Source organism: Pseudophryne corroboree, chromosome 11 (assembly GCF_028390025.1).
Source record: "Pseudophryne corroboree isolate aPseCor3 chromosome 11, aPseCor3.hap2, whole genome shotgun sequence".
Taxonomy (NCBI): domain Eukaryota; kingdom Metazoa; phylum Chordata; class Amphibia; order Anura; family Myobatrachidae; genus Pseudophryne; species Pseudophryne corroboree.
In genome coordinates, this window is record NC_086454.1 from 105,568,660 (window position 1) to 105,584,991 (window position 16,332).

At 47.4% G+C, this 16,332-nt stretch overlaps 1 protein-coding gene across 6 annotated transcripts in view; it reads right to left on the minus strand.

The window, feature by feature from the left end:
- LOC134969018 (uncharacterized) overlaps positions 1-16,332 on the minus strand; it is a 45,216-nt gene that overhangs the window by 2,583 nt on the left and 26,301 nt on the right. For 2 of the 6 annotated variants that reach the window (XM_063944719.1, XM_063944720.1), the window contains exons 2-3: positions 3,548-4,247; positions 319-696 (exon numbers count right to left, since the gene is read on the minus strand). In XM_063944719.1, coding sequence (XP_063800789.1) covers positions 319-696; positions 3,548-3,930 — 761 coding nt within the window. In that variant the 5' untranslated portion in view covers positions 3,931-4,247. The other 4 variants (XR_010189375.1, XM_063944717.1, XM_063944721.1 and 1 more) reach the window with 4 other exon arrangements.

Sequence of the window (16,332 nt, forward strand, 5' to 3'; positions counted from 1 at the left end):
TAACCTCACCCCCTAGTTCCTAACCTTACCTCCACACAGCCTAAACCTAACCCTACCCCTTAGTGCCTAACCCTTACCACCTCAACCCGCAACCTAACACTAACCTCCCCCAGTAAGTGCCTAAACACTCCCCCTTACCCTCGGCTACATACTCACCTCCTCTGGCATCCAGAGATTTGGATCCTGACGGGATTCCGGCGCTGGTGTCCTGATCCTGTTCAGGATTTAGGTGTTGGTGTCCCTAGCGGGTATAATATTCTGTGATCCTGACGGGAAGGATCGAGCCCTGGGAGCGCGATTGCAACAACATGTTCTTACCACAAATGATTTGGACCTGGTACACTATAAACTCTACGCTGAATAGCCCGTCTTTTACGAACAGCTCGGCCAACAGGATCCAGAAGTTGCAGCCTCCTTCTAATTTTCCACCTCTGTACTCTCAGTGCTCGGCTTCTGAGACTACCTTGAATATAACTTTCTCCAGCATTTGGTGTGGAATTTAGAAAACTCAAGATATGCTGATCAAGTTCATCATCACATATATCACTGAATCTGTTGTCAGAAGATGTAGGCAAGTTTAGTTCTTGTCGTCTTCTGTACAAAGTTGAAACACTGATGTTTAAGCAAGTTGCTATTCGAATCCACGAAAAGCCTAGTTCCCACAAATATTGTATCTGTTCTCTAGAAACAATGAACCTTAAAAAAAAAAAAAAACATTAATAAATACTGTTGTGAGATCTTGAAGAATTTGTGAATGTGTTTCACAGGCCGAAACCCTCCCTTTTTTTTTTTTAAAGTAGTCATTCACTTTTTGAAAATGTATCATATCATTATCTACCTATCAGCTTTAATAAACACTTGTCTGTTTCATAACACCCTTGAGTGAATGACTCAGACTCTGTACATTTGCATAAACATCTCTTGTGCGATTTTGCACAGAACTTGCTCATAAAACAATATTCACATTTGTAACATTTTGACATTTACATCTGGAGAGGCAATTACGGTGTTAAAAAGGGTACTTGGACACGAGCAGTAAGGGCTTATTCTTGTACTAGTGTTTCCGAATCTTGAATATAAGGCATATATGGCCAAAAATCGGCATAATTTACAGATGGTATGTGTCAGGTTCAAGTTTCAGATAATGATCACTTGTACCGGTGAATGCCCACATTAACCAGCAGTTATTTCCTTTGTCACATATTCCAAAAAAAAGTTTTGTAATAGACACAATTTTGTTATAATTGCACAAGAGATGTGCACATAACCTATCTTTAGTATATGTATCGAAATATGCATTCATTTACCTATGCCTTTTTAAAGACTAGATAAATATCTTAAAGGGTCTACTACGGTAAGCGAACACTCTGGATACCGGCGCCAGGATCCTGGCAACAGGGTGAGCACAAAAGAGTCCCTTGCAGGCTCACTGCGCTCGCCGTGCTATTTATATCAAATGCCTCCCATCTTAAGACCGCTTCTGTTAACACTTTAAAAAGCTTTTTATCTTCAGAAACAAAATAAAATTATGTAAAGGTTGGAGTGCACCTGGCACAGTAGATGACTGCCCCCCTGTCATATTTGAAAAAGGAAAGGCACGTGTTAAAAATGGGGTGTGGTCTTGTGTGAAAAGGGCATGGCCCCACAAGAGCACAACCAATTCAAATTATGCCAGACAGTAGAATTGCCCCTTAAGGGCCCTACACACTGGTCGATACCAGTGAAAGATATGAACGATCTAGTTCATTAATTAACGAAATACCACTCATATTTTTCAGTGTGGAGGCACCAACAATGAACGATGTGCGGCCCCGCGCTCGTTCATCGTTAGTGCTCTGTCGCTTGTGCATGCAGGCCAATATGGACGCTCGTCTATATTTGCATGCACTGCTATAGAGCCGGGTGACGGGGGGAGTGAAGAAAATTCACTCCACCCGTCACCTCTCCCCCACCCACCTCCAGGTCGCCCGTCTGCCGTATTGGCGGCGGGTCGACCAGTCTGTAGCGCCCTTTACTCACATTACAATACATAGTTGTGTCCTTTAGTCACAATACACCACACACTAGAGACCCTTATTAACATTATGCTTCACAATAGTTCCCCTTACACACATTATGCCAGAGTAGTGGCCCTTACACAGTGGGCGCACTAGCTAGTGCCAGAGATGTCACATCCTTTACATCATAGTTAATTTTGACAAGTATTTTCAATTTAGTTTTTGTCTTAGTCATTTACTTAAAAAATGAATAAATTTAAAGTAAAATCACATTTTAGTATTGGTTTTTGTTTCGTTTTAGTCAAGATTTAATCAGTACATCTTTGTTTTCATTTTAGTCCTGAAATTAACGGTCAACAAATGTGCATTTTTATACAGGTTGAGTATCCCATATCCAAATATTCCGAAATACGGAATATTCCGAAATACGGACTTTTTTGAGTGAGAGTAAGATAGTGAAACCTTTGTTTTATGATGGCTCAATGTGCACAAACTTTGTTTAATACACAGTCATTAAAAATATTGTATTAAATGACCTTCAGGCTGTGTGTATAAGGTGTATATGAAACCTAAATTAATTGTGTGAATGTACACACACTTTGTTTAATGCACAAAGCTATAAAAAATATTGGCTAAAATTACCTTCAGGCTGTGTGTATAAGGTGTATATGTAACATAAATGCATTCTGTACTTAGACTTGGGTCCCACCACCATGATCTCTCATTGTGGTATGTAATTATTACAAAATACGGAAAAATCCGATATCCAAAATACCTCTGGTCCCAAGCATTTTGGATAAGGGAGACTCAACCTGTAATACAAGATTCTAAATGCCAAAAACCTAACTTTTTAGAAAAATAACCATAACTTGTAACACATCATAACATATGGGAATGTTTACAATATATGTAGCTACAATCACACACTTTTATGCAGGTGCAAGAGACTACTGCAAATGTAATTGTGTTATTGTGAAAATGACACAGAAAAAACAGAAAAATGGACTAAACTTAACACTTATTCAAATAACAATAGACCTTGCCTGAAAAGCATACAATCCATGGTTGCATTGCCAATCACTTATGAATAGAAAATAGTCGAGGTGTCATCACAAAATAGATAATAATTAATCATATTATTCTGTTAAAACAAAGCTAAAAGTTGATATTTGGCAAATTTATGACCTGGAGCAGAATGTGAAAACATACTGACAGAACTTCATAAAATACAGTAAAATAACTCGCCAGGAACACAGAGTATGGAAGGGTCCCACCCATTGGCACCTGTTCAGTATAATCCTGACAGTAAAAATTCCAATGGATCACGGTCACTATTATTACCCTAGCACTATCTCACCGCTCCCACAGCCTAACCCTAACTGTCCATTTCAGCTACCTAACTATAACCATCCCCTTCTGCAGCCTAATGCTGGGTACACACTGGCAGTGGGCTGGTAGCACAAACTTAAAGTGATATTTTCAGCTTGATATTTCTTATTATAGAGCATTTTTACAATCAAGAAGAATACGTTGATGAAAATGAAACTTACCTTGGCCTACCTACACCGACACTTAGAAGGGGAGCAGAATATCCAGGTGTTTGATTACAGTCAAATAAATGATTGATCCTGGTTTGGATATCCTCAATTAACAAAACTGTATGCTGAGATATGTCTTCTAGCATTGGAAGTAAAGTACTGTTTCCGCTAATAAAATGGTGACATGCAATGAGCATTGCAATTAAAACTTCTAAATGGCTTTCAAGTTTTCTATGTAGATGTTCCAAAAAATTTATATCCACTGAAAAAATAGCCCTTTCTGCAATAGTACAGCTTGACTTTAGTGAAAGAAAATATTCTTGAATATCTTCCACTGCCTCGATTAATATGAAATTAACACATAAACAGAGGAAAATACAAAAAGAGTAACTCATGGTTAATGGTTGCAATTGAATATATATTTAGTTGATATATAGTTAAAAAAAAAAATAATAATATTGGAATTATCTTGTCCTTCAAATTATTTGGAGATTTGCAAAACTGTATCAGAAGTCTCTCAAATTCCCTCGCTGGGCCACCATAATCTACAGCTCCTTCTGCATTCCCAAAGGAATCAGTCAAGTCAGTCAAGAGGACAGAAACGAGATTGTTTTCAGCCGTAATCCACGACACGCTCCTTCACAGACTAGTCCGTGTTTAACTTAGAACTGCTTTCAGTATAAATCTGTACTGCCAGATTTCACAGAACACCCTTTAAAGTCAAAAACAAAAATAAATCAAAATTTAGTTTCAAATAACTTTTAAAAATAAGGGCAAGTACAAATATTTATATGGAAAACAAAAGGTGAGAATAGGCGCCTCCTAGTGTAATATTATATATATAGTGTGACCATCACCCTTGATATCACCCTGTAGAGTGGAACTGTACCGTGTGTGGTGGAATTCCAACCACCTTCAGAATAGCATGAAGTCACAATTTGAACGGCGTCATCAGTGATCTCAATGATCTCCTGTTAATCTTCCTTTATCTTGTTACTCATTTGGTCAGAAAAAAGAGTAAAAAAAGGACCAATAGTGTAATACCTTTTACACAAACAATACACATTTATTTGGAACTAGTCCGACAGTAAAAACATTGCCCGTACCATATAATAAATTAAAAACAGCTTATCTGTACTTTAAGTCGTCCATACGAGTTGAACACTCTTTTTTCTGACCAAATGAGTAACAAGATAAAGGAAGATTAACAGGAGATCATTGAGATCACTGATGACGCCGTTCAAATTGTGACTTCATGCTATTCTGAAGGTGGTTGGAATTCCACCACACACGGTACAGTTCCACTCTACAGGGTGATATCAAGGGTGATGGTCACACTATATATATAATATTACACTAGGAGGCGCCTATTCTCACCTTTTGTTTTCCAGATCTACCACTGGTGGGCTTGAACAGCTAACCACTGGAGAAAAGGGCTGCCACCCCACGAAATATAATAGTGGGGGAGTGTATTTTTAGACATAAGAAATTGACCATAGACAAAAGGATTAGTCATCCTAAGAAGGGTCTAGCGCCATTTACCACCACCAACTTTCCACAAATATTTATATATTTAGCATTCATGATTACCAATCCAAGCACTCACACACAGATTTTGATTTAATTGATGTCAAATAATATCCACACACATGCACATACAGATGCATGAGCACACATTGCGTCAAATATGAAGCTGGGCACCTCTGCATATACACTATATGGACACTGTATCCCAATACATATGGAGCAGGTACTTAATTTCCAAATAGAACAGCTCCCACTCTTCTTGGAAGGCTTTCCACAAGATTTTGGAGCGTTTCGATGGGAATTTGGGCCTATTCATTCTGTAGAGCATTTATGAGGTCAGGCACTGATGTTGGACGAGAAGGCCTGGCTCACAAGCTCCGGTCCAGTTCATCCCAAAGGTGCTCGATGGGGTTGCGGTCAGGGCTCTGTGCGGCCAGTCATGTTCTTCCACACAGAACTCATCAAACCGTGTCTTTGTACCCCAGTGCATAACGCAAGGACTATAGTCATCTTGGAATAGTAAAGGGCCTTCCCCAAACTGTTGCCACTAAGTTGGAAGCATAGCCCTGTCCAAACTGTCTTGGTATGCTAAAGCATTAAGATTGACCTTCACTGGAGAAAAGGAGCCTAGTCCAAACCCTGAAAAACAGCCCCATAGCATTATCCCTCCTCCACCTTCACAGTTTACACAACGTAGTCAGGCAGGTACCATTCTCCCGGCATCTGCCAAACCCAGACTCGCACTCCTGACTGCCAAACAGAGAAGCGTGATTCACCATCACTCCACAGAACACATTTCCACTGCTCACCATTCATGTATTGTGGGAAGACCAATATTGCTATATTGTTGCTCCCAGGAGGGGAGTCATTACAAATTTTTGAATGAAACAGACGCCCCTTGATAAACTACAACTTATGCCAACTGTCTCGGATGGTAAAGACTAATCCTGGAATTGGGAGAACTCTACACCAAAGCATAATTTTATGCAGAAAAATCTACTAACCCTCTCCCACTACTTACCTAAACATAAGCCTTTCCCCCACAACCTAACCCTAAGACATCCCCTACTGACTAAACTTTACCCCTCCTTCCCCTCCGATAGCCTATTCCCAAGCCTCCCCAGCATAATTACGTTTGGTATGCCAACAGACAGGTTTCAGGCATTGTGAGAGGAGTCAGGATTCCGGCATGGGTCTTCTCACCAGTATCGGGTGATAAAGCTGATTATTTACCTTATAACATTCACTATATGTGGGTAAGAGACTCAGTACGCAATTGGCGTATGGGGTACCGTAAGGGTACGCACTTAGCGTAGCAGACGCTTAGCCGTGGTCGAGACGCACGAGCGGCACGCTCACTCACAGCTTTACGCTTGGTATCGAACACGCTATAGGCGGCCGACTACCGTAATGCTATGCTACTAGCGTAGCGGACGCTGTGACCGCGAGGGGAACACGAGCGGCGCAGACGCTCACGGGATGACACTCAGTAAACCTTGTATGCAACACACTGAAAGATTGAGTTTATACTGTAAACCTTACTACTGAAATACTGTAGCGATATAATGCTGCTTAACCTTGTTAATATAAAAGCTGCTTGAGCGATTGAGACGCTCCGAATACCCTCAGCAATGTAATAAACACACAATTCCTTGCTAAGGCTCCTAAACCTTTACTAACGAGATTTAGTTATATCAAAAGGGGAAACACAGTTAACATTTCATACACTACAGGCTAACATTAATATCTAACAGAATAACTACACATGAATATACAATAGCGGCACAATCGCAAACACAAATACATAGACTAAAGGGCCCTACTCATTTGGCGATTCGCCGCCGAGGTGCCCGACGGCCGATACGGCCGACGAGCAACCCGGCGGCGGGGGGGCAGTGACGGGGGGAGTGAAGTTTCTTCACTCCCCCCGTCACCCGGCTGCATTGAAGTGCAGGCTAATATGGACGAGATCGTCCATATTGGCCTGCATGCACAGCCGACGGGAGATCAGCGATGAACGAGCGCGGGGACGCGCATCGTTCATCGCTGTAGTCTCCACACTGAAAGATATGAACGAGTTCTCGTTCATTTATGAACGAGATCGTTCATATCTTTCATTATATCGGCCAGTGTGTAGGGCCTATAAGAATGAATGGCTAACATTACATGGGTAACAAAGTGGCCACAGAGAAACATACCATACGGGGAACACTCGCCAGCGCAACCGGATCCAGTCCTCCAATTATCAGAGATAAATGTTGATGAGAGAGAGTACTGGCCGGTCTGGGGACAGTGGCCTTTATATACACAACATACAGTACACTACAAAGGGCCCTACAATCGCATTGTTCATTGGACACAAGAATGTCTCTCTGCACTGTAACAAAAGGTCATAGGTGGATTTGAACAGGTGGGCTGTGACTATTACAAACAGCTCAGGTGGGAGGGAATCTCAGGATTCCCGCCGCATGCATGAACCGCAAATATAGTAAATGTCCAGAAACTACTAATAGACATAACTATACGCAGGAGCGATTAATCTTTACCTAACCAACACCGGATTGTTACTAATAAAATACTCTTCGGTTAGGTACCAGACACCACTGTTCAACCTTTGTATCATGAAAAGAAGGATTCCCAAGTCCATGAACCAGTCATATTAAACAAACTTACAGTTATTATTAAGGGGAACATTACCTATAAAACATACTATTTAGATTTATTATGTAACGATTGAGTCGCCCGCTAGACGCACAAACTCTACCGTAAATGCACATACCACACGCTCGAGTGCATGGCCGTGGAGGTGCCATCACGCAACTGCGAATATGCGCACGCACGGGAGAGAATGTGCATGTGCAGCGGGCAAGCGCATGGGGTGAATATATGGCAACGTGTAGCATGATATTTTTCCGACTGACACGCGATTCCAGGCGCCGGCATCCCAAAAGCCAGGAAGCCAACTACATCCCGTATTAAGGATTACATGCAGGGTCAGGGACACAGAAAGAAGCCTGTATGTGCTTTGAGAGCTGCTGGGTATTGTACGCATGTGTGGTCTTGCTGAACACACATTCACAATTGATCATACATGCACAGCACCCATTTTAGTGGGTTGAGTTGCTGGTGGCCGGGATACCGGCTGTCAGGATCCCGGCACAAGGTTATATTCAGCCACTATGGGGTTCGTGACCCCCAGGAGAGGGAATAGTCCTTGCTTGACAGTATTCCAACATCGGCATACTGACCGCCAGGATCCCAACAGCCGGCATATTGACTACATTGCATCCTCATACGGACTACCCTTTTCCGCTAGGATCCGGCGTTCAACCGCCATGCCGTCAAACGCAGCCACGGTAAGTCTTGGAACAGACAGGGTCCCTGTTGCAACAGGTCTTGTCTTAGAGGAAGCGGCCACGGATCTTCTGTGAGCATTTCCTGCAGATCCGGATACCAGGTCCTTCGTGGCCAATGAAGATTGTTCTCACTCCTCTTTCTTACCATTCTCAACACCTTGGGTATGAGGGGGAAGAGGAGGAAATACATAGTCCGACTGGAAAAACTACTGCCTGATGGTCTCTTGACCTGGCGCAATACCTCTGTAGCTTTTTGTTGAGGCGAGACGCCATCATGTCTATCTGGGGTAGTACCCACCGACTCGCAATCTGTGCGAAAACTTCCCGATGAAGTCCCCACTCTCCTGGATGTAGGTCGTGTCTGCTGAGGAAGTCTGCTTCCAAGTTGTCCACTCCCGGAATAAACACTGCTGAAAGTACGCTTACATGATTCTCCACCCAGCGAAGAATTCTGGTGGCTTCCGCCATTGCCACTCTGCTCCTTGTGCCGCCTGCCTTGGCGGTTTACATGAGCTACTGCGGTCACGTTGTCTGACTGGATCAGAACTGGCTTGTCGCAAAGTAAGGTCTCCGCTTGACGTAGGGCGTTGTATATGGCCCTTAGTTCCAGAATGTTGATGTGAAGACAAGTCTCTTGACTTGACCAAAGACCTTGGAAATTTCTTCCCTGTGCGACTGCTCCCCAACCTCGGAGGCTCGCATCCGTGGTCACCAGGATCCAGTCCTGAATGCCGAATCTGCGGCCCTCTAGAAGGTGAACACTCTGCAGCCACCACATAAGAGATACTTTGGCTCTGGGGGACAGGGTGATCAACTGATGAATTTGTAGATGTGACCAGGACCATTTGTCCAGTAGGTCCCATTGGAAGGTCCTCGCATGGAACCTGCCAAAGGGGATGGCCTCGTATGATGCCACCATCTTTCCCAGGACTCGAGTGCATTGATGCACTGATACCTGTTTTGGTTTCAATAGGTTCTTGACCAGAGTCATGAGTTCCTGGGCCTTTTCTATTGGAAGATAAACCTTTTTCTGGTCTGTATACAGAATCATGCCCAAGAAAGTCAGATGAGTCGTAGGAACCAACTGCGACTTCGGGATATTGAGAATCCAGCAGTGTTGATTCAGCACCTTCAGTGAAAGTGATACGCTGTTCAGTAACTGCTCTCTTGATCTCGCTTTTATGAGGAGATCGTCCAAGTACGGGATAATTGGGGTCAGGGACTCAGGTTCGACAGCAAAAAGGTCGACATACCTTAGGTCGGCACCAATTAGTCGACACACCTTAGGTCGACATGGACAAAAGGTCGACATGGACAAAGGGTCTACATGAGTATTTTATGTTTTTTTGGTGTCGTCTTCTTCGTAGAATGACCGGGAACACCAATTAGTGTACCGCGTCTCCTCGCATGGATCACTTCACTCGCCATGCTTCGGGCATGGTACCTTCGCTCCGCTACCGCGTCACTCAGCACAGATACCCGGGATTGAAAAAATGGCCCGGGATTGGCTTCCCTAGGCGTCAGCTATCGGCGAAGACTCACATTTCTTTCTATCTTCCTCTGGGAAGGGAAAAGCAACCAAGACCCTCTTAGGGATATGGAATTTTTTTTCAGGATTTTCCAAGGCTTTTTCAAAGATAGCATTTCATTTCTTAGATGCTGGGAAGGGGAGAGGGGCCTTTTTACTGTCCGGGAAAAAGGGCTCCTCAACGTGCTCAGGATTTGTGTCAGAAATGTGCAACACATCCTGTACGGCTTCAATCATCAACTGCACCCCCTTTGCAAGTGATGCCGCCCCCCTCGAAAAACATCCCCGTCACCGTCCGCAGTGTCAGAATCGGTGTCCGTGTCATCCTACATAATCTTGGCAAGTGCACGTTTGTGAGAATGTACTTGCAGGGACCCTGAGGAAGCAGTATCTGACCATACAACCATAGAGTATTGCTGTACCCGAGTGGCCTGCTCAGATCTAGCAACCCTTTCAGAAATCTGAGATATAGTCCCCCTAAGAGAGGCTAACCACTCTGGTTCTCTAGCTGGGATCTGCGCTACAACAGTGCAATCCTGGTTACATGGGATGGGATCTTCCTGAGAAGATAAATCCTCTGCAGCAAATGAAACAGAGTCTCTAGACATGTTTGCTAATACACACCAATCACACCACATACACACAGAGTACTGGGCAGACAGAGTTTCCCCACAAGAATGGCAGAGAGACACAGAGATTGGAGACAACCCATACACAGCGCTATTACAGGTATAAGGAGACCCTAAACCTGAGCTGACTGTCCCTTAATAGGCAACACAGTCTTTCACAGCCTCCCCTCCCTTCTACAATACCCTGGTACCGTACAGATAGCTGGAGTTGCACTTGAGGGAATGATCTTCCACTTGCATCCAATTGCAGGCAGGAAAATGGCGCTGAAACGCTGCTGGGTCCGCTCTGAGGATGGCGCCATCTTCCCGCTCTTCAAGATTATACTGGCCTGAGGATTTTAGGTGCTGGCTGAAATCCGCAGACCCCGACAGGCAGAATTGGTCAGTGTAGTGTCAGGCGCTGGCTCAGGGCGCCCCTCACAGCGCCGCACTGAAGTACTGCTGAGCCGTCCGGGAGCGCAGTTAATACTGCGCTCCTACCCTGAAGCCGCCATCTTCACACCGACTCCCTGCTATTTAGGGGGGACGGTGACTCACTCGTCACACTTCAGCTCTGCAAGGGGGTGGCGGCCTGCTGCTGGGGTGAGCGTTCCCCTGCGACGGGGAGCAATCTATCCCCTCTGGAGCTCAATGTCCAGTCAGCGGAGACAGTGGCTCAGACCCCGCAGGGCAGACACTGCTCCCCCCCTTAGTCCCCTCCTGCAGGCAGGCTGTTGCCAACAGCCTTCTGTAGAAAAAAAAAAACCTCTATAAAATCACTTTACTAGAAAAGCTCTGTATAGCTTCCCTAGCTGTGACCGGCTCCTCCGGGCACATTTTCAAAACTGAGTCTGGTAGGAGGGGCATAGAGGGAGGAGCCAGCACACACTATTAAACTCTTAAAGTGCCAATGGCTCCTGGTGGACCAGTTTATACCCCATGGTACTAATATGGACCCAAGCATCCTGTAGGACGTAAGAGAAAATATAAAAACATTTCATACATCAGGCCTAGGCTCCAACTGGTGGATTTCTCAAGTCAGGTCTCCCTTTAGTCTCATGACACATGCAGAACACAAATCCTGCTGGCCTGGGAACCAAATGTTGGGACAAACATTTGACGGACACTTTATAGCTTGTACTGTCCAGGACTGGACACTTTATAGCTTGTACTGTCCAGGACTGCGCTGGCTGGATCACCCTCTCCCACTGCCCATGTCAGTTGCTGCCAGTTTAGTCTTGCAAATGCCTGAGCTCTCACTAGCCCATGGCTCACAGTGAACATGATCGGTGATGGTGGCTCCAGCTGCAAGATTCCCTTTAAACAGAATACACCAACCACTGGTGTCTCCCTAATGTTTCCACAGCTCCAGCTGTCCTAGATAATCCCAAGGTTAGGGCTCTTGCTGTGAACCGCAATAAGGGCTGTAGAGAGCCACACCAGGCAGCGGTAATGGAATAAGTGCATGGATCCACATTTGCTTTAAAAAAAAAAAAAAAAAACTGCAGCGCTGTGAAACAGTTAAGACCTACACAGGGGGGTGCCTATCAAATCCAGGGGGGCATGGGGGGGGGCAACTGATTCCCACCTTTTTGCGTCGGGAAGTGGGTTCCTCTTTGGCCGGCAATCCTCTTTCCAGTGATATTTAGGAAGATTGGGCATGTGCGCTTTCAATGTGCAGTGCCATCTTCCGACAGGCAGGGACAGAGTACATGCACTCCTGTGCATGACATGGGCACACACTAATCTCTGCTGGGTATGAGACTGAATCTGCTAATTTGTCACACCCCCCCCCCCCCCCCCACCCATCCCCGCTCCTGTGCTGTTGACATTGACAGCATTTCAAGCAGCAACAGCATACATACAGTCAGTGGCACTGCATAGCGTCTGGTGGCACCAGGGACGTTTCTAGGGGCCTGCCCTCAACCGCTGCAGTAGACGCGTTTGAGCACCCGCCCTCCCTCCCTCCTGGCTTCCGGTATCAGTTTCCTCTCCTCACACAGGTAGGTACTCCGATAACCCCCCTGCGTGCACCACTGCATGTTACATTCCAAATCAAATATCCTCCTCTCCCATACTATCCCTCAGTATATGCAGATCCCCATATTAAGTTACAGTATGGTACACACAGCCTCCCCTCTACCACACTACTCCTCAGTACACACATCCCCCCTCTCCCACATCATTCCTCAGTATACACACACAGCCCACCCCCTCCCTATTCCTCTGCACACACAAAGCCCCACGTCTCCTCTGCACACACACAGCCTCGCCCCTCCCTATTCCTCTGTACACACACAGCCCCCCCTCCCTATTCCTCTGTACACACACAGCCCCCCCCCATTCCTCTGTACACACACAGCCCCCCCCATTCCTCTGTACACACACACAGCCCGCCTCCCTATTCCTCTGTACACACACAGCCCCCCTCCCTATTCCTCTGTACACACACAGCCCTCCCTCCCTATCCCTCTGTACACACACAGCCCTCCCTCCCTATCCCTCTGTACACACACAGCCCTCCCTCCCTATCCCTCTGTACACACACAGCCCTCCCTCCCTATCCCTCTGTACACACACAGCCCTCCCTCCCTATCCCTCTGTACACACACAGCCCTCCCTCCCTATCCCTCTGTACACACACAGCCCTCCCTCCCTATCCCTCTGTACACACACAGCCCTCCCTCCCTATTCCTCTGTACACACACAGCCCTCCCTCCCTATTCCTCTATACACACACAGCCCTCCCTCCCTATTCCTCTGTACACACACAGCCCTCCCTCCCTATTCCTCTGTACACACACACACACACACAGCCCTCCCTCCCTATTCCTCTGTACACACACACACACAGCCCTCCCTCCCTATTCCTCTGTACACACACACACACAGCCCTCCCTCCCTATTCCTCTGTACACACACACACACACACACACACACACACACACACACACACACACAGCCCTCCCTCCCTATTCCTCTGTACACACACACACAGCCCTCCCTCCCTCCCTATTCCTCTGTACACACACACACACACACAGCCCTCCCTCCCTATTCCTCTGTACACACACACACAGCCCTCCCTCCCTCCCTATTCCTCTGTACACACACACACAGCCCTCCCTCCCTATTCCTCTGTACACACACACACAGCCCTCCCTCCCTATTCCTCTGTACACACACACACAGCCCTCCCTCCCTATTCCTCTGTACACACACACACAGCCCTCCCTCCCTATTCCTCTGTACACACACACACAGCCCTCCCTCCCTATTCCTCTGTACACACACACACAGCCCTCCCTCCCTATTCCTCTGTACACACACACACAGCCCTCCCTCCCTATTCCTCTGTACACACACACACAGCCCCCCTCCCTATTCCTCTGTACACACACACAGCCCTCCCTCCCTATTCCTCTGTACACACACACACAGCCCCCCTCCCTATTCCTCTGTACACACACACACAGCCCCCCTCCCTATTCCTCTGCACACACACAGCCCCCCCACTATTCCTCTGCACACACACACACAGCACCCCCACTATTCCTCTGCACACACAGCCCCCCTCCCTATTACTCTGCACACACACACACAGCCCCCCTCCCTATTCCTCTGCACACACACACACAGCCCTCCCTCCCTATTCCTCTGCACACACACACACAGCCCTCCCTCCCTATTCCTCTGTACACACACACACAGCCCTCCCTCCCTATTCCTCTGTACACACACAGCCACCCCTCCCTATTCCTCTGTACACACACAGCCCCCCTCCCATTCCTCTGTACACACACAGCCCCCCTCCCTATTCCTCTATACACATACAGCCCCCCCCCCCCCATTTCTCTGTACACACACACAGCACCCCTCCCTATTCCTCTATACACACACAGCCCACCCCCCCCCCCATTTCTCTGTACACACACACAGCCCCCCTCCCTATTCCTCTGCACACACACACACAGCCCTCCCTCCCTATTCCTCTGCACACACACACACAGCCCTCCCTCCCTATTCCTCTGTACACACACACACAGCCCTCCCTCCCTATTCCTCTGTACACACACAGCCACCCCTCCCTATTCCTCTGTACACACACAGCCCCCCTCCCATTCCTCTGTACACACACAGCCCCCCTCCCTATTCCTCTATACACATACAGCCCCCCCCCCATTTCTCTGTACACACACACAGCACCCCTCCCTATTCCTCTATACACACACAGCCCCCCCCCCCCCCCATTTCTCTGTACACACACACAGCACCCCTCCCTATTCCTCTATACACACACACAGCCCACCATACCTAATCCTCTGTACACACACAGCCCCCCCCCATTCCTCTGTACACACACAGCCCCCCCCCCCTATTCCTCTGTACACACACAGCCCCCCCCCTATTCCTCTGTACACACACAGCCCCCCCCCCTATTCCTCTGTACACACACAGCCCCCCCCCCCTATTCCTCTGTACACACACAGCCCCCCCCCATTCCTCTGTACACACAGCCCCCCCCATTCCTCTGTACACACACAGCCCCCCCCCCCCCCCTATTCCTCTGTACACACACAGCCCCCCCCCCCCCTATTCCTCTGTACACACACAGCCCCCCCCCCCCTATTCCTCTGTACACACACAGCCCCCCCTCCCTCCCTCGTTATTCCAATCCTCAGTACACTTCCTCCCTATTGTACCTGGCTTTCCTGTTTGTTTCTTACAGAGGGAGCCAGCACACACCACGTGGAGCCAGCCAGTGACTCAGGCGATGGGCACTTGAGCAGGCAGAGGAGGACAGGGCTTTTACCTCACAGCAGCTCACTCTATGATCGGCTGGCTCAGTCTGGGGCCAGACACTGAATGTTAAGCAGAGCCAGCACGAGTGTTCTGCCTTAGTTCAGGGGCGGGACACAGACAGCTGCACCACAACTTATCCTGCCTTCCACATGAGCAAGGTCTAAACGCTGCCAGACACTCTCAGGAGGATCACTAGTCACCACTCACCTCACTTGCAGCTGCTGCGCTTTGTGTATGCTGTTGCAACATCACATGGCGCGCAGAAATCGTTATCGCGCCAAGACACTGGGGCAGGTTAACCACTTCCTCTACCAGACCATAGCCTGATCTACAATGAGGGGGCGTGGCAAGGGGCGGAGCTTCCAACGGCCGCTATTACTGCAGACCGCTATGCTATCCCACTGCTGAAACTAAGGCAGCTTCTGTACCTCGGCTGATGGCCAGTCTGCCCTGCGGATGTCTCCCCAACCCATGAGTGCTGGCACTGGAAGCTTGTCACTCATGCATACAGCTTCCCCCTCCCCTATACTCAGTGTCTGTCCTCCTGTGAGTGCTGCACATTACATTTTCCCACACTCTGCCCTGCAAACCACAACTATTAGCTGAGCTGATCTGCAAATGCTTAGCTGCTCATTGTGTGTCATGTGTCTGCACCCCTGGTCTCCCCCTCAGCCCCTCTTCGGGTAGTGTTTGTCACCAGACATTCCCCCCTGCACACACCCCAATGGTACAGTACCTAGAAAGGGGTCAGGCAGCCTGAGGCAGGAGATGAGCTGCTCTGCAATGTGCCTCAGTAACACTTCTCTGCTGCTGACAATGCCACCTAGAGAGAGATCCACTTCACAGCTCTTCCACACTATACTGATCCTCCTCCCAGCCAGCACCACTGCTTATATAGGAGAGCTGTGATTGGCTGGCTGCATCATGTGCTTTTCTCAGTGTATGTCATATCCCCACATCTCACCATAGTCCATA